Consider the following 19717-nt stretch of genomic DNA (forward strand, 5'->3'; position numbering starts at 1 on the left):
CCTAATGGGAAAGAGAGATGAGAGAGAAACAGACACAGACACAGAACATATGTGTGGGGGCATGAGGTTTGTGTGTATGTATGTGTGTTACAGAAAAAACCCTGCTCAGTAGCTGGAGACTCTAGCTTAGCTTTAAAATAACCAGCTATTAGGGTGCCTGAATGGCAAAGTCTGTTAAGCGTCTGCCTTTGACTGGGGTCATGATCTCAGGGTCCTGGGATCAAGTCGCCTGTCGGACTCTCTCCTGAGCGGGGAGTCTGCTTCTCCCTCCTTTCCTCCCTCTCTCTCTAGCTCTCTCAAATAAATAAACAAATCTTGGGGAAAAAATAAAATAACCAGCTATAAACTAGTTAATTCACTTACTCTAGATAATTATATCTGACCAGGGCAAATTAAATATAAAAATCTAAAGATAATGTGCAGCAGTGTTGAATGTGGTGAGCCTGTTTGAATGGGCTTTTCCACCTGGGTAAGGCGTTAGCTAATGGGACAGGGATTCCACCTCAGATTTTAGTGTAAACCACCTAAAAGCAAAGCTTGTAAATTAGGTTTTCCTGGCATCTTGAAACCACATTTTACATTGCTTTGTATTTGTATCAATAACAATTTTTGAGTGGCATAATAGTCTGGGGATACTTTAGGCACTATGTTTCCAAAGATGAACAAGATAAAATCCCTGTCCAAGAAAATATCACAATACTTGAAAAAGAGGGCTGGAAAAGAGAAGAGTGAAGTGGTCTCCAATGGTGTCTGGGACCAGACATCCCAGATTTTTAATCCAATCAAACTGTGGACACCTGCTATTTAGATATCAGTACATGAGTACTGATATGAGAACATGACCTCAGCAAATATTATGAAACTATTTGATCTAGTCTTAACCACAAATACATCAACTAATTATCATTTTCCATTTCATAAGGTGAGAAAACGAAAATTTAGAGTTTCAAATACATTACATTCAATCATTTGCCTAACAAATGAAAGAAATAAATTTCAAACCAAGAGATTTTTTTTTTGTCCAGTCAGTTTATGTCTGTCTGCTTTTGTCCAACTGCAGTACAAAATGATCACGTCAAGGCCTCAATTTGGCTGAGATTGCATAATTACTTGAGAATGCCATCGCTTTGTCCCTTGAGGATGCATGGAGGATTCCTCAATTTATAAACAGAGATGATACTGATTTAGAAATTCAGGCAGGAAAAATGGAAGCATAGAGAATACAGAATGTTTCAAAACCATATGGACGTGGTTAAAAAAGAGGAAGGAAAACATTAAGCACATGGGATATTGAAATAAAGAAATGCAGGCACAGATAAGATAAAAAGTCATGGAGAAGATGATGCCAAGGGGTTGGTTCTCCATGTAACGTCATCCAAACTTGGAACAGTATTTTCTTTTGGAGGTCTATGAACTAAAGAAGTTCCAAGTCAAACCTAAAGGTAGTCAGATTTCTTCTTTCTCATAATGGTATTTATTATCTGGGCCACAATGTAATGTGTCCACAGCAGATGAAATAAAATCTTACCTATCAAAACAGATTGAGTGTGCGCAAAACAATTCCTCTCAAGACATGAAAAAACATGAGTTCAGTGAGAATTTTCCGTATTCCCAAATTTTGAAGACAAACTACTTGGAATAATAGTAGTTCTCCATCCCATCCCATAAAGCCTCATATAAAAAACAAAATGGGAAGTGTGTGGGTGTGTGTATGGGTGTGTTTTGCATATAAATTGTTTTTAAGTGATATAATGAGAACCACAGTGAAACTGTCTCAATGTATATATGTGTGCACTAGTAGCAGATTTTCATCAAAAAATGCAAATGATTACTCAAATGATGTGAAAATCATGGGTTGAGAATAAATTTATGAATGCTACTTTTTAATTAAATATTTAATAAACCTTAAATGTTTTATTTAAAAATATTTTTATTTAAAATATACTTTATTTAACAGTATGGTAGAAAAATATAAGAAACATCATATAAAATATCAGTAAAGAGACTACCGTGCACTATTTGCATTTTATCTGATGCTGTTCCAAATACTTCACATGTACTGTTCAATTTAATTTTTACAGCACCTTTTTTTTTTTTTAAATCAATGTAAACATTGAAGCACTGAAAGTGACTTGTCCAGGTCCCACAGGCATCCGAGGTGGATTTGAGATGCATTCCTGGCCGTATGCCTTTGTCCTTAGCCACCATGCTTTCCAGACTCCTTCAGACCAAACCCCACAAACAATTGACTGCTGAAATTCCTTTGTATATTTTATAAAAATAGATTTGTGGCTTGCTTTTAAATGTAAAAGCTTCCTATGCCATTAAATATGGAATACTACTCCAGGAGTATATGAGACAGCGATCAATTTTCTATCAATGCTCAGTCAATTTATTTTGTTCAACCAGCTGGATTTAGGAAACTCATTTATACAGCATAATTTAATGACTGAAGAAAACAGAAACTTCAGTGGCTATGAGGTTTATGCCAACTAGAATACTAATAACTATGTTAGTAATTTGTCTACATAATATAACCTAGGTAAATATAACCAATCTATAAGATGTAGAAGGTGGTTTACTGTATAGTTTTTATGTATGAAATGTTTGAGCTTTTCATTCTATCTGTCATAATAGCAGTTATAACTATTCGCTTATGAGTGCTTAAGGCTCTTGAGTCAGGAGAAAATCTGTATTCAAAGACAAGTTTTGCCCCTTAATAGGGAAATGTACTTAGACAAATTATGAAACTTCAATATTGTTATCTCTAAAGTGGGTGTAATAGTGGTATTTACCTCATAGGAGAGGGGAGTGAGGATTATATAAGATAATTTCTTCATTTGTGCAACAAATATTTACTGATCCTTATTCTGTAAAAAACCTTGATCTAGGCATGATGATTCGGCAGAGAAAATAAAATTTCATCTTAAGACTCATGATGTTTATATTCTGGGGTTAGAGAGCAAATAAATTCACAAAGGCTTATTATTACATAAATAAAATATAAATAATGTATATAGTACACTTATTTAGTGAGTGCCATGAGGAAAGTATCATTGGCTGCAAAAGCTTATTATTATTATTATTTATTTCATATATAAGGCCTCTATGTATTGAAAAGCAAATGTGAAAATGGTAACAAAATAAAGTGGAAAAAGAAAAATCAGTGATATTCAGCTTCTCCTTACAAAATATTTAAAATAGAGATATTCTCTCTCTCTCTCTTTTTTTTTTTTTAAGATTTATTTATTTGAGAGAGAGAGAGAGAGAAAGCAGAGGGAGGGGCAGAGAGAGAGAGTGAGAGAGAGAATCCCAAGGAGACTCTGCTCAGGGTGTAGAGCCCTACTGGGATGGGGGTGAGGGGTTTGCATCATACAGGGGTGGGAGTGGAGGGGTCTGGATCCCACAACCCTGAGACCATGACCCAAACAGAAACCAAGAGTTGAATGCTTGACTGAATCACCCAGGGACCCTTAAAATGGAGACATTCTTTTTTTTTTTTTTTTTTTTAGGATTTTATTTATTTATTTGATAGACAGAGATTACAAGTAGTCAGAGAGGCAGGCAGGGAGAGAGAGGAGGAAGCAGGCTCCCCACTGAGCAGAGAGTCTGATGTGGGGCTCGATCCCAGGACCCTGGGATCATGACCCCAGCCGAAGGCAGAGGCTTTAACCCACCGAGTCACCCAGGCGCCCCAAATGGAGACATTCTTAAAAGAACGTTGATTCTGGGGACTTACATATTGTGTAGATTTCTTTCTTTTCATTTCATGATGACAAAACAGAGGCTCCTATATGGAGTTGATCTCCACAGCGACCCCTCTCTGACTCAATCACATACACACTTAAGTTTTGGTTGGCCTGCTTTACTTGAGAGCATAGTGTTGATGACATTGAAAAATCATTAATGAAGCTCCCCTCCCCAGGCCCATCAGCAATTTACTTTTCATAAATGAAATCAACAGCCTGGAAAAGTCAGTGCTGCATATGAAATGACAGGCTGTCTGCCTCAACAACTCACGGTGACGATTTCTTCATTCCATGTCTCTGCAATGCTTGCATGTGGAGCCTAAAATGAAGGGGTCAACTGACAAATGTTTATGAAAATCAGATATTTTATTATTATACAATAATAATCAATGGTTAAAAAAAACTTCAAACAGTAAAGTTTGAGTGAAAATAAAAATTCCCATTACCTCTTTCTAGCCTCGAGGTCCCAATCTCCAGCACTAACCACTGAATTTGGTTTCCTGAAACCTCTTAAAAAAGACTTTGACTAAACTTAAATATACATTTTTTAAAATTTATAATATGGGGGCGCCTGGGTGGCTCAGTGGGTTAAAGCCTCTGCCTTCGGCTCAGGTCATGATCCCAGAGTCCTGGGATCGAGCCCTGCACCGGGCTCCCTTCTTGGTGGGGAGTCTGCTCTCCCCTTTCTCTCTGCCTGCCTCTCTGCCTGCCTCTCTGCCTAACTGTGATCTCTGTCTGTCAAATGAATAAATAAATAAAAAGATATCTCAAGCCAGGAACTTTGATTATTTTTTAAAAAATGATAATATGTATATTTTATTTATAATATATATAGTTGCCATTTTATATGACTAGGAACAGGCATATATATGTGATTCAGTGAAGCCTTTTGACTAAACTTAAATAGAAATGTATATATTATATTTATATGACTAGGAACAGGCATCCATATGTGAATCAAAAAATTAAAGTCCTAACCTTCAGTAGCAAGACCATCTACAAAATGAAGGCACTGAGCTCTGAATAAGCAATAATAATAATAGTGATAATAGCAATAATAATTAAATATATAATAATAAAATAAAATAAGTAATAATAAAAGTGATGCTCACCTTAGAAAATCTTTTGACAATAATCTCACACAGCAATTCCTGCCTTGAATCTTCAAGGATAAAGACCCAATTCTGTAAGAAAAAAAAGAAAATTAGCATGCAATTTAAGTTTATGAGCATAATTTTAAAATAATTAAGCTCTTTCTATACATCACTTATAATTCTCATTGATTTTTACAACATTATTTTCTCCATTGTAGGAAGATTGAGATTTAGGGTTTTAAATAATACCCAAGGTCACAAAACTTAGTAACTGAGCTTGCTCTTAAAGCTAGATTATATTACCCAAAGCTTCTTTTTTTTTTTTTAAGATTTTATTTATTTATTTGAGAAAGAATGAGAGAGAGCACAAGACGGGGAAGGTCAGTGGGAGAAGCAGACTCCCCTCTGAGCAGGGAGCCCGACGTGGGACTTGATCCAGGGACTCCAGGATCATGACCCGAAAGAAGACAGACGCTTAACTGACTGAGCCACCCAGGCACCCCCAAAGCTTCTTTTTACACTTCCCATGAACTCATAACATGTGAGGTCACACTATAAGTGCTATTTGCACAATACCAAAAGTCAACAGTTCCATCATAGTATGAGGGTGTACGGGGCATATGCATATTGGACAATGGGTGTTCGTAAGAGTGAGTGTAAAAATCCCTGTACGAGATAAAGGTTGGCTCTCGTTGTATTGTATTCATAAAAATATTCTCAACAACTTTTATTTTTTTGAGAAGATCTCTCAACAAACATTAAGACTAAGATAATTCCATTTCAAGACAACAACGACAATGTGACTGAGGGGGAGAGAGCCATGTGTAGAGTGGGAAGCAATGCTTTCAAATAGACAGCTCTACTTGATGATCAACATGTTTGTGATCCCCATCCTAGGACACTGAAATTTTGTTTCTAGCTCGGAAGCATGAGATGAATCAATTTCTTCCAGAACTGCAGATGCACCAGGGGAAGCCATTTGGTCTTTCTATATTCACCATTTTGTTCACTTACTCATTCATCCCATAAAATTTTGACCATAAATTGACCAAATATTTGACGTGTCAAATATTTGAACAAATTCTGTTATTTCAGTAGTGAACAAGACACAGTTGTTGTTCTTGTGGAAATTAAAATCTAAAAAGGGGACACAGACAATAAATAAAACTTAAGTAAAAAATTACATAACAAAATTTTATATAACATTAAGGCACATGGAAAGTATTAAGATAGTGTGTGCCCTACCCAGTTCAGCAAATGTGTTAACTAAAAAGAGAGGAATGTGTTCTAGGGGGTGCTGAAGTCCAATAGTGACAGTGATATCACTTTTACAGGATATGCATTCAAGTATTATAGGAAGTAGGGTGTGAATGGCCATGTAATTCTCTACTATTGAAATTCTGGTGTTAAACAAATGAGGATTGGTGGGTTTTTGTTTTGTTTTTTGTTTTTGTTTTTTTGTTTTTTTGGGTTTTTTTGGTAACTCCAGAAAATGAGAATTCAGACACATCCAGGTAGCTTATCTCTGATAACACAGTCTGTATTTAAAAAGTATCACAACTATGAGAGCTGTTTTTCTGCTGTTGGAAGGAAAAATTGTAACACACGGGAACCCTTCCATTAATAAAAACAAGACTTTATGCCAAAAAAGGAGAACTATAAGGCCTAGGAACCATTGTTTAAACAACAGGAAAAACCTGGAAATGTGAAAATATAGTCAACCATTACCTTGGTTGGGATGGTATCATGAAGTTTATAAAACTATGTATTTATCCGATACAGATATTAAGTTGGAATGCAGTTTTTAGACAAAAGTCATTTCCTAAGAAATCAAAATACTTCATTATGATAAAGGTTTATGTTATTATACTAAACTTAAGTCAATTTAGTTTATTTTGTAAAATTAGTAAAAAATACTAATAAAAACAAGAATTATACCAATTTGAAATTATTAAATTAACCACCAGGTGGCGCTCCATGAATTGAGCGTACGTAGTCAAAAATAATAAATTGCTTGAATTGGTTAAATTAGGAAAAATTACCACACTTTTTCCCCCCAAGCGGTTTTTATTAATTTTTTATTAGTATTACTTAGTATTTATTAGTATTACTTTATAAGTATTACTTAGTAATACTTATTAGTATTACTTAGAGAACTTCTGAATCATAAGAAGTGAGCTCTTATTAAAGACAAGATGCCAAATTACTTAGTATGTTTAGTATGAAACTTTTTTAGCAAAGTGGATTTTAAAATCCAAGTCCTTTTGCTTGTTACTTTGTAATTTACTAAGAACAAATGTTTCATTGCATATTGATAAAAGTATGTAACTATAATTGACATTGAGAAGAGATGAGAAAAATCTATTAAAACTCATTTGTATGGTTTTTCAAATGCTGATTTTTCCTGTTTCTTTGTGTTCGTGTATGTGTATGTTTTACCCCAGAATCTGAAATTAAAAAAGATGAAAAGATGCCCAAAGCAGGTAAGGATACTTGATAAGATTACACATAAACAGATGTTCTGTTTGTTATGAACACGGCTAGTTTTATAATCAGAGATGGGTAGGGCCTTGAGACGCTCAAAACATTGCAAAAATACTGATGGACCCCGTCCCATTTATTTTAAATGTAATAAGCAATAAACTTGAAGGTATGTTAAAGTTAAAATAGATTCTTTGTTTTCTGGATAATGTCATCAAAGCACTGGAACTATTAGCATACTGCTGGTCCTTATTCATCTAATGGGCAACGGAGCATTGTTTACAAGTGCTAAGGGGACAATTTGAATTGCAGATCTGCCTTCAGCCAGATCGCGACAAACGCCTAAAACTTATTCTTAACGTTCATTGAACCTTATGAAATCACCTATATTCAACCATTTTTTTATTTTACAGGAAAAACAGTAGTTTTGTATGGGTCAACCTAATAGATTCAACCACTTCCTTTCCCACTAATTAAATATGCAAATATCTTTGAAATGGTAATCCTTTGCTTTCTTGGTCACCAATTTTCAAATCAATGACCAAGAAGGCAAAATAGAATTTCTGAAAACAGGTTCTGTGAGGGGGGAGGACAAGAGATTAGCTGGGCAGCCTTAAAACAGATGTTAACAGTTAGAAGAAACATCATAGAATGCAATGAAGAGGGGCGCCTGGGTGGCTCAGTGGGTTAAAGCCTCTGCCTTCAGCTCGGGTCATGATCCCAGGGTCCTGGGATCGAGCCCCACATCGGGCTCTCTGCTCCGCAGGGAGCCTGCTTCCTCCTCTCTCTCTGCCTGCTTCTCTGCCTGCTTATGATCTCTGTCTGTCGAATAAATAAATAAAATCTTTAAAAAAAAAAAAAAAAAAAAAAAAAAAAAAAAGAATGCAATGAAGAAAAATAAAACTAAACATTCCAGTTAGTAATGACAATCTTCCTAGGGCTAACTAACCCTATTCCAAATATTTTATATCTATATGAAGATATTTATATGTCTATATCTACATATGCAAAAAAGTTTATATCTCTATCTCCTCATACAGTGAAAGTTTTATGTACACACAAACATATCATTGTCTTAAAGCATTTGTATATACTCATTTCTACAAAGTTTAACCTATATATAATACTCGTTTTACCCTTCTATGTACATATTAAATATTAACTTGAATGATTTTCACTCCTTTTGAAAGTACTATTAACATAGCAAAAGTAATTCCTTGGTTTTTTTAGCGAAAAAACAGCCATTTTGAGTGCTTTTATAAAATCTGAAAGCCTGCATTCTCTGAAAGATAAATGGAAAAAAGTGACCAATTTTACACAGTGAGAAAAGTGCATAATAAAGATATGATATATTGAGTCTTAACATCAAAACTTATAACTGAGCTTTAGATATATTGACAGAAAATGGGAAACTACATATAAAAATTGCCCTATTGTTGTTAGCACTCTTCCTGGTGTCAGTGAAAGATTGCTGACCAAATAAAAATTACATGACATTACTCCTTCCTGTAAGCATAACACTGTATTTGATGCCTCATTTTACTGTTAGTATGTAATGGGAAAACTAATATGCACTATAAATTTCCTATTATTAGTTTGCATTAAATATTTATGTCTATCTTTATGTTATATTTATTTTTAACTTCCTGAAAGGAAAGAGAAATCAACATTAATGGCATATGTTATATAATCAATCAACAATTTATTGAAAACATATATTATACTTAATATCACTGCCTTACTGCCATATGTTCCGGATTGTGCTTGGTGAGGCAAAACTTACAAACAAGTGATAAGATACTACTTCCGTCACAAGAGAGTAGAATCAAGGAAATGAACATGAACTAGCAAATGATGGCTACAAGACAATCATATTAGAGATGAGTGTTCTAGAGGTCTCAAGGGAAGTGTCTCCCCATGGTCTTATCCATCAAGGAAAACCTCAGGGAGATGATGGATTTACGCTAGGATTTTAGGAAGATTCAAGAGCAGCTGAGACAGTGGAAGCAGTATTAGCTTTAAACTGGAAAGATGTGAATTTGACTCTTTTTGTCATTTGCTAAGGGCGTGACTTTACTCAAATTACTTAAGATTTCTGAGCTTCAATTTCTTTATCTATCAAATGAATATCATCATAACAAGCCAGCAGGTTGTTAAAAAAAATCAATTTATGCTTGCCTTTTGGTTCAGCTTTGGTACATGGTCAGTCTATCGAGGAGTTAGCTTAGGGGAAGGACGGGCCTGCTATCAGCAGGAGGCTACGAGGAGAGGACCAAGGACCAAAGCAGATGCTAGGCACCAAATGAGGAACAAAAGATGGCAAGACTGCAGCCCTGGTATGTAGCCAGAGGCGGGTTCTGGAAATCCAGGAAAGGGGGATTCGGAGGCCAAAGTGAAAAGTCTGGATTCTTAAAATATGACACGGAAGAAGAGAGTAATATCATGAGGCATATAATGGTGTGTGGGGTGAAATCCCACAGAAAGAATTTTCAATCAGAGATTTGACTCAAGATTTTGCAGTAATCTAAATATTAAAGATGGGAGAAAGCAAGTAAAAATAAAAATAAAAAGTAAATCATAAGTAAAGATGAGAAAAATTGGTAGAGAGAAGAATCAATGAGGAAGTGAATTTTTTATTTTTAAGATTATTTATAGCTATGACTATAGTGTGGAATTATTAAGAATTAAGTTTTTAAAAGGCAGGAACCTAGCAATCCACTGAAAATACTAATAGTATCTTGTTATATATTTTTTCAGTTACATGAAATCATACACTTTGAAAACACAGTCATAATCTCTGTACTACACTATCATTGCATTTGGAACTGTCAAGCTGTTTCATAGGAAAAGACTAGGTGTTGATGACATTAGTTATATCGAACTCCAAGGTCTCAAGCACAGAAGGATGAGAAGGTGATCAAACGTAGAGGTTGCAAAGGCAGTGCAGGTGGGCAGATGCTGGTGGGACATCCACACAGAGAGATCCTAGAGACCCTTGGACACTGGGAGCATTCACCTGGAACCCTCAGAGGAGGTTTGGTATATGTGAATTTAGAAGATTAGAGTTCAGAGGCAAAAAAGAAAAGGAGCTGTTTGAGAAAAAGTAACACGGAGTGGAGAGTGAAGAGAATGAAGGACAGCTTCTTGGAGAAGTAAAAGTGGGTTCCCTGGAAGACCAGGAAATACAGTGCCTCAGCATCCCAAAGCAGGGACCCTTTCAAGTGATTTCTCCCCCCAATAATGGGTCTGTGATTAAAGGAGTGAGACTGATATAAAGCGAAGGTCAAGCAAAGCTTTATTCCACACCAAGCATCAACAATCAGACCAAATGTTTGGGGCCGCACCTCTTACAAGAGAGGGCGACCTTTCTCTGTTTCACAGACTAGTTTTTAAGGGTAAAGGCCATGCGGTTGGGCCTGGCCACGCACAGGTGGCCAATGAAATTGTAACACACAGAGAACGCTGCACAGTCATGCTAGGTCCCGCACAGGTGGCCAATTGAATTACAATTTACCCTATAGTAGACATTTGAACTAGCCTATCACCTTGGTTAGAATTGGCGCCCAAAAAGCTCCCAAAGGGCAGGGACCATACTCCTTGGTAGCTAGGGAGACAGTATGCAACCCCCCACTGATCGGATGTCTCCACCTGGCCTGACCCATCCTTGTATTTGGGCTTTGTTACCTGGGGCTGGTTTCCGGGACTTGTTTTTAAGTAAGTCCCGGGGGGAAGGGGAGCAGGGACAGTTTAAGGGTTAAACAAGGTTATTGTTTAACCTCAATGGAAGCCTCTGGCTAAATAGGTCCTTACACAGGAACACGTGGAGAAGTCAGCCGTACAAATGTCTCAGAAAGGTCATGAGACATGATGACTGAGGAAAAAGTCATTATATTTGACAAAAACCTGTCATTTTGTGACCTTTAGGAGAGCATTTTCAGTAGACCGGTGGAAGTAGAAATAGTTAACAAAGGGACTTATCAGTAAGTGGAGACAGAGAGTGAACCGCTTTTTCCAGGAGTTTTTGGTTAAAGAGAAGCAAAACATTTTATTTCAGCAGGTAGGATCAAGGAAACATGTTTGTTGTTCTCATGTTGGTGAGAGTCCGGTGGAGTATTCCAGGGAGGGAAGGAACAAGAAATCCAGAGGGAGATACTGATTGGGAGAGAACTGTCCCCAGTTGAGAGAAGTTAGGATACTGTAAGTGGAAGGAATTTGCTTAATTATGAGGAAGAACAAAAGGCCCCTGGGCTTTGAGGGAATAATGAAAGGGTAGATTAAATTAAAAGTGAGTATCCATGAAGGAAGACACTCCTGTAGAATGATCTTTTCTCCTAAAATCTCCGTGTGAAGGTAACCACTAACATGTTTGTTGCCAAAACCAGGGGATGGTTTTCTTGCTTCATAATATACTGACTCCTGCACAATAATTAGCCATGTTTACTGTCTCTTGTATCCAAAAAAAAAAAAAAACCTAAACAAAAAACTTTCATTGGCAAAAATAAAACCTTTTAATCCATGCTGTTAAAAAATAAAACAACAAAAAATGACTACATTTTTAAATATGGGAGCAACATTTATAATGATTTATTTTTGACATGGGATATTATTATCCACCAAATTCCTTTGTTTTTTTTACCCTCCAATGAAAATGATGGCAAATAGGACGTGCATTTCATTAGGTAATTGGAGAAGAGCTAAGTGTTCTTTTCGGGAAGCAATGGCTATTAATTATAAGACGTAATATAATTAAAAACACAAAAAAGCTTGCATAAGTAATGTAATAAATTATTTTTCTTACTTATCAAGAATATTAATATTCATAAACAAACTTCAGAGTTCTATAGCTGTATTTCTAACTGTTAAACATTTCCACTTGGTTATTCTGCCTACAGGTCACTTTGTTTAAGATTGAACTCAAAGCACTTCCACTGTCTTTGTTGTTACTATGGTTGCTTCTTATCTCAAGAAATGGAACTCATGAGTCACCGTTCAGTTGCATTGACTTAAACTTTGGAGTCGTTTGCAGCTTCTCCTTCTCTTTCAGAACCCAGTGTCCAATTAGGTATCAAGCTATGTATCTCCCAAAATTGTGCTCCCCTCTTTCCTTTCCTTTCCTGGTAAAAGCGTAGTTTTAGCTCTCATCATCTCTTACCTGAATAGATAAACAAATCTGTGACTTAATCCTCTTGTTTCCATCTCCTCTTCACAGACAGACTGTGCTAGTTGTCTTTCCTAAATGAGTGTCTGCAGGGAACAGAGCCAGATTCATTGCTACTACATCAGACTGGCCCCACCATATTTCCTCCTGCACTCTCCTTTCGTCTAATCCACCACTACCACTGCTCCCCATGCACTCACACAGACATTTAAAAAAGATTACCAGATCTGCGGAATTTTGTCTACTCAAAACTGTGTTTGAATATTTTTCCTTTACTTCGAGTCCATATTAAAAGCACCTTACCCACAAACCTGACCTCCAGTCTTGGTGGCTTACTTTCCCCCCCCCACCACTATTCTCTGCTTATAAACACGCACCATGAGTTCTCCAGCCTTGGTCTGTTTACATACATTTTCCTCTAGCATACAATCTGGTATCCATAATTATTGAAAGCATTTCTTCTAACTGTGTATCTAAGCTCCTATGTTATCTCTGCTGTGAGCTGTGCAGTCTTCTCTAATTTCTGAGACAGTAAGTCATTCTGAAGCCACCATAGCCACAACATGTCGACAAAATCATCCTTATGGGAAGAAAGGCATTGGTGAATATTTTTTAAAATATATTTTTGACATCTGTCTTGGTTTTGTGGTATAAGACATGTAGAGGCAGGTTTTTTTTTGTTTGTTTGTTTTAATGTAAGAGACTAATAAAGGAAAGATGAGCTAGAAAGAGCAGCTCTGAGACAGTAGATGTGAAGAGATTTACAACAAATGTCTTAAGTGCTGAATCTTTTTTTCTTAACCACCAACAACAGATCTCATGCCAATCTAACGGACTCATTGTGAGGCTCATGTGATATAATATATGTGAAGGTACTTTCAAATCCACGAAAAACAGAAAAATATAAAATTCGTCATCTACACCCTTGCTATTTCAAGTGTAGTCCTCAAAACTACAGCAACATCACCTGCCTGTTAGAAATATAGAATCTCTGGTCTTACCAATAACTGCTGAATAAGAATTTGAATTTTAACAAGATCCCCAAGTCACTAGTATGTACATTAAAATTTGAGATATGATATCTATTGCTGCCCTTGTCTTGGGAAGAAAAATATTAAGTTTCTCTCTACCAAAAACTTGGCTAATTTGGAGTGGAGTTACATCTTTGGATGGTTGTTTTCTCGCCAGCAGTAAAGTCCTTACAAGTACTGAGCTGTAGTTGACATTGTCCATCTGCTGTTTCACTTGATGGATGATTTCTGGACTTCGGTCATCTGAGAAATGATTGAGGAAACATTATTTCTTATGACATGGCACAAGCAAACAAGTGCTGGACATATCTGTATGTTCATTTGAGCTTAAAAGGAATAAATAAACCTGTATTTGCTAGCAGAATATGGATGCGAAGAGTAAGTTGTCTGTATATTTTACCAGCTGACTAAGATTGACACAATTGGTGAATCGCAACAGGTGATTTAGCCAGAGAAAAGCTGTATGTGCTCATACCTATCAGTCATCAAAGTATCTGTGGCTCATGTCACTCAAAGAACTTGCTTCTTATTATTTATTCAGTTTATGTCTGTCATCATATAAACTAAATGCATTGCATTAACTATCTAAAAATTATTATAGTGGTCCTACAAAAAATTTATAATATGTGTGTATATACTTTATTAACTGGATCTTTTGACAAGAGAAAGTGTATCCTCCCTCTCTCTTCTTTCTCTGTCTCTTTCTCCTCCCATCCACCTCACACACCACTTAAATAGTATATACCTCTTTAAGTTAACCAGAAAGCATATGCAGGGCTCCTATACATTGCAGAAATAAGCAAATCTCAATTTAATTAATGAAACTAAGTTATGGTAGGATCAGAGGCTGTTTAGTTCAATAAATACTTATTGAATTTCTACCGTGTATTTAAAAGTGTGCTAGGTGTTGAAGATATAAAGATGAATAACACAAATTCTCTAGAAATATTTCATATCAAGACAGAGATCCTTAAATAAAGAGCTAATCGTAACAAAAATAAATAGATAAAATCAAACAAATAAGCAGGAAAAGTTGTGCAGAGTGTGCTTTCTCAATACAGTGGACAGTTACATTTCTCCAGCCTATTGGTTCAGGGGAATTTTCCCATAGGAAAGGGCATGTGAATAGTCTCAGAAAGTGGGTAAAGATAAGCTGGGTGAAGAAAGCCTGGGCAGGGTATCCCAGACAGGCAGATTCACACAAGCTTCAGCTAGATGGAACACAGTCAGGAGCACTGCGTAGGACAAGGATTTCACTCTCACTTCAGAACGAAGTGTGAGTCAAGAACACGAGTAGGCAAGACTTAAGAGAACAGCAACAGAAAAACTGCTCCCCTAGTTAGGGTTGTGTCCTTTTTGCTAAAGGACATTGGGAACAATTAAAAATCTTCAAGCAAAATGAGGTATAGCTTAAAGTAGAATTTCAAAAAGCTGATGCTGAATAACCACAGATATTGAAGATAAAGAAGATGCCAATAGTTTCAGGAAATCCGTTTTCTGGGTGAGGAGATCTTGCACTGATACCTCTAGAGTTAGTAAAAAGATCTTGATAGAACATTAGTAGGAAGGAAAAGAGGAGAGCTATTATACAAGTATTTAGGAAGTAAAATTGCCATAATTTAGGGTTGGGGAGAAAAATTCAGGATAACCCCCAGGTTTCTATCTTGGGATAGAAAGTGGAAAAGTAATGTGGAAAGTAATGTCATTTACTGTAGTTGGAATTTCCAAAAGTATCAGATTTGAAAAAAAAAAAAAAAAGGAAGCTACATATATTATGTAAATTTTTGACATATATATTATACAAAATTTTTGCTGAGCAGTTACTACGTGCTAGGCAATATTGTAAAGCACAAGCATGAACACAATCAAGTTGTGTTGTGCTATGCAGGTGAATACAGTCAAGTTCCTGTCCTCCTGGAGTTTATAATCTATGGGGGAAAGAAATATTGAATTAGAGGTACCTGTGGGAGAGGCATTTAGGTATGATTATCAGGTATCTGGGGAGAAAATATGGTAGTGGATGTGGAAATTCCTAGCAAAGTTGTGCTGGCTTAAACAATGAGAATTACTGACATCCACTGAGGGAATTGAGGGAACAAGACCAAGGACCAAGGAAACAAACCAAGAACACTAATGTGTAAGGAGTCTGTTGAGAAGAAAAGCTTGAAGGAGTTATTTTTTTTTTTTTTAAAGAAAGGAGGGAAGGAATTCTCTTAGAAGCTCAAGATATTGTTTCAGCAACTGCGAGGGGAAAGAATTTTAAGGAGGAGGAAGTTGTCAAAGTGTTAAATGTAACAGAAATTTACAGTAAGATAAAGACTAAAAAATATTCATTGGAATGTATGACATAAAGTCACTGATGATCTTACAAGCAGTTTTAGTGGAGCTAAATAAGAGGAAAACCAAATTACTATAGTTTGAGGTGTTTAGTCGGAGGCCAGGAATTGGCCCAGAAAATATACATTATATACTTTGTAAAAATTATGGACTTACTACTTTAAAGACTTGTCTGAAAAAGGGAAAGTGCGAATTCCTTAGGAAAACAGCATGGCAAAGTAAAAAAGAGTAAGATGCGACATCAGAGAAACCGTTCTTTTAAATGGTTCCTAATCTATCAGAGATATAGCAGCAAACATCTTTAGAACTTTACAGGTTTACAGTGTCAGTAAAACACAATAATGCATGGAAAAATGCTAAAAACTAAGGCATGCACCCACTTCCTTTTTGAAGACCTGAGAGATAAAGGATTTGTGTATATGACACCTAAAAGTATTTCATTTTGTTTAAATATTTAACCACAAAGATAACAACATTTCCTTTCCAATATAGATCTTCTCAACTATTACTTTATTTGTGTAATATTACCACAGTGGTTCATGTAGTACCACTTTTAATTTTAAAACCTTGAAATAAGTCCTTCTTCCTTAAAAACCGTATAATTTCATACAGTTCAGCTAAGAGTATACATCAATAACATTATTGGTGTGAAGTTTTTCTTTGTAACTATAAAGAGTGGGAGGATGTCTTTCAGTTTAAGTAAGCTATTTCTTGCACTTGTGTTTGGCAGTGTTTTGCATAGAAAACTAGTTATAATTATTTGTACATGAAAGAATTTTGAGGTTAAGTAAGTCTGGAAAAAATGCTTAGAGTTTACCATATATATGAACACATTAGGGAAGTCTGATAGTAAAGAAACAGGATGAGCCTTTTTTTTACCCAATGTTTTTCAAATTTATTCAACCATGATATCTTTTCTATAATATAATAGCGGTGTTCATCCAAACGCACTGTGAGAAATTATGTCTTACACTTACTTAAAAGATTTGGGGAAGCAGTAGAGCAAAGATAATAGAATTTTTAAAAAATGAGTGACAACGTGAATTAAAAGAAGAAAAGAGAAACAAAATGAGAAAGACTGGAGATAATGTTCAGTTGTGTTGCAATTAGAACAGTAAAGATATGCTAACATGCATCATTTATTTATAACCAGACATTGCTATCTTAAAATTTCATTTTTTTCACATAAATAAGAAGACAGAAAATTTTAATGTAATTTTGGGGGGCAGGGGTCCTCATTCTCTTTCAGGATAAAAATTGTATTGAAATTACACTAATATCGAGTGTGAAATTGAGTAATTGCTAGCAAGTGACAGTGGTGATAAATACTTCACAACTATCCCTACAGATTCATGTAAATCTTTAAGACAGCAAATCAACCACCATTTTTATCATAGACTAATGTTTTTTGTGTAGTCAACAGTTATATGTCATTATAATATGCTGGGAGGGTTTATTACTGAAAAGAAACAATGAATCAAGAAAACTGTAATGATTTTTTACTATGTTTGAGGACATTTATTAAATACCCTCTAATTCAAATCTTAGAAAATGCAAAAATAACTAATACTGGCGGAGTGATTAAATAATCAAAAGGATTTAGTCACATACATAAAACATAATTTGATGTCATGATGATCTTATGTCTTAGGATCCATTATTTTGCCCAAGTTAGATGCAAGGGAGCTAATAGAAGGATCAAATGTTACCCAGGTTACAAAATTCATAGAAGAACCTGACTTCTTTCAACATGTCAATAACCTCATTCGCACAGTCCACTTGAATGAAAGACTTCCAGTGTCACAAATTGTCCTCTTTGACTTTTAAGTAACCTAAAATGTAGTATACCTTCCTCTTGCCAACATATCCTTGATACAGTTTACTGCCAAAAGTAGAATCTCAAGTATACTATTACCATCCTATTCTCAGAGTAATGGAGATGATAGAGGGAGGCAGGAGAGGGAGGTGGGTAGAGAACAACAACAGAAAACCCAAAATACAACATGTGAAGTTGTTTTGAATTATAAGCCTTCTATTTTGAATTATAAGCCTTAAGTCATTCTTAGACAACAATTGTAGATGATACTAATAATAAAGCAGGGCAGTGTACTATATGTTCCTTAGGGCTGGTTGATTGCTAGTTTGTTTCATGTATTTCCTCTGCCTCAAACAGTTCCTGGCACATAATAAGAGCTCAGTGAATGTTTTGGAATGAACAGATGAGTAAGAATTTTAGTTATACAGTCAAATGGATCTGGAAGCCTGTTTGCTAACTTGCTAAATGGATAAACTGACCTTATGAGGTTTACTATAAATGTTAAAATATTTCATTTAAAATGTTTTGCATGGTTCTGGGCACAAAATAAATATTTAACATGTTATCTTAAATTAGACTCCTAAGCACAGGAGACAGCAAGTTTCCAGAATTAAAATTTGGTACAGTCTTTCAAAATCTGAGACAGAATCATTGGCTCTATGGCCTACCAAAATGAAAGAAAATTTTGTTTTGTGGGGAAAAAAGATATAACCTTTGTCATGCTTAACTTTTGATCAACCACTTCTGTACTAAAATCTTCTCTTTTTTTCTATTTTTAATGGTGACTTGAGTACCATGTCTTGAATTGTTTACAAAAACTCTATCTTCTGGAGACTGGGGATGTAATATTTCTTAGTCAATTCAATCAATCAAGCATAATCCCATTAGTTGCTTCTGAATCAGTCTATGACAGGTACAGTTTTTCTCAGCTGACACATGCTGTGTGGTTCCTAAGGAAGTTCTCTTTATTAAGAGAAAAAAAAAGAAGAAGAAGAAGATGGTTTCATGTATTTATTTTTTGTTTTATTCGTCTTTTTCAGTGTTCCAAAATTCATTGTTTAGGCACCACACCCAGTGCTCCATGCAATATGTGCCCTCCATAATACCCACCACCAGGTTCATCCAGCCCCCCAACCACCACCACTCCAAAACCCTCAGTCCTTGAGAGACTGTGGACTCTGAGATGATTTCATTTAAAATTGCTAAACTGTACTTATGCATTAGTATAAACAAAGAGTTATTAAGCACTATTTATTTATTTGTTTATTTATTTATTTGACAGATCACAAGTAGGCAGAGAGAGAGGCAGCGAGAGAGAGGAGGAAGCAGGCTCCCCGCTGAGCAGAGAGCCCGATAAGGGGCTTGATCCCAGGACTCCGGGATCATGACCCAAGCCGAAGGCAGAGGCTTTAACCCACTGAGCCACCCAGGCGCCCCTAACCACTATTTAGATATGTCATTTTCTTCAGAGGTTTCTTCAACAGTATATGTTTCAGAATTCCCCAAAAGTCAATTTTTAGTTTTCAGCCTTCGCCCAGAATGATTTTCTTCCTTCTGTAGTTTATGGGAATCAAAAAATGCTCTTTTTTAGTCCTTTTTATAAAATTGTCACTGAAAATCCTCTTTCTCAGTTGCAACCCAATCTAAAAACTAATTGAGGAAGATAAGGTGGTAATGAGGAAGGTGGTAATGAGACTTGAATTGAGATGTTTCGGGGAGGCAAAAGCAATACACTAAAGAAGGCTTTATAACTTGCCACAGAAGATGATGATAGTCTGGATCTTCTAAATTAAAAGAAAAACTCAGAAGACTCTTAGACACTAGCCTGTTAGAAAGTCAACTCTATTAGAAAAGTCATTGATTCCAGGCCAATTTGTGAGTTACTTTGACAAAATATTGAAAAATTTATAAGAGTCAGTTCCCTCATGTTAATGTATTGTTTGGTTTATGTCTTCTTTGCTATTGTAAGATATGCTAGTTTTATTAATTATTTGAATCTATTCTCAATCTTTTTTTTTTTCTTTCTTTCTCCTATGACTGGATATGCTTGT

The 19717-nt window shown here is 35.7% G+C and overlaps 1 protein-coding gene across 2 annotated transcripts in view; it reads left to right on the top strand.

Moving 5' to 3' along the window:
- Window positions 1-19717, top strand: part of TRDN (triadin) — a 391091-nt gene that overhangs the window by 302522 nt on the left and 68852 nt on the right. For both annotated transcript variants that reach the window (XM_080806278.1, XM_080806279.1), the window contains one exon: window positions 7288-7326. In XM_080806278.1, coding sequence (XP_080662404.1) covers window positions 7288-7326 — 39 coding nt within the window. The remainder of the gene's footprint in view (window positions 1-7287; window positions 7327-19717) is intronic.

Source organism: Martes martes, assembly GCF_963455335.1.
Source record: "Martes martes genome assembly, chromosome: 6".
NCBI classification, from domain to species: Eukaryota; Metazoa; Chordata; class Mammalia; order Carnivora; family Mustelidae; genus Martes; species Martes martes.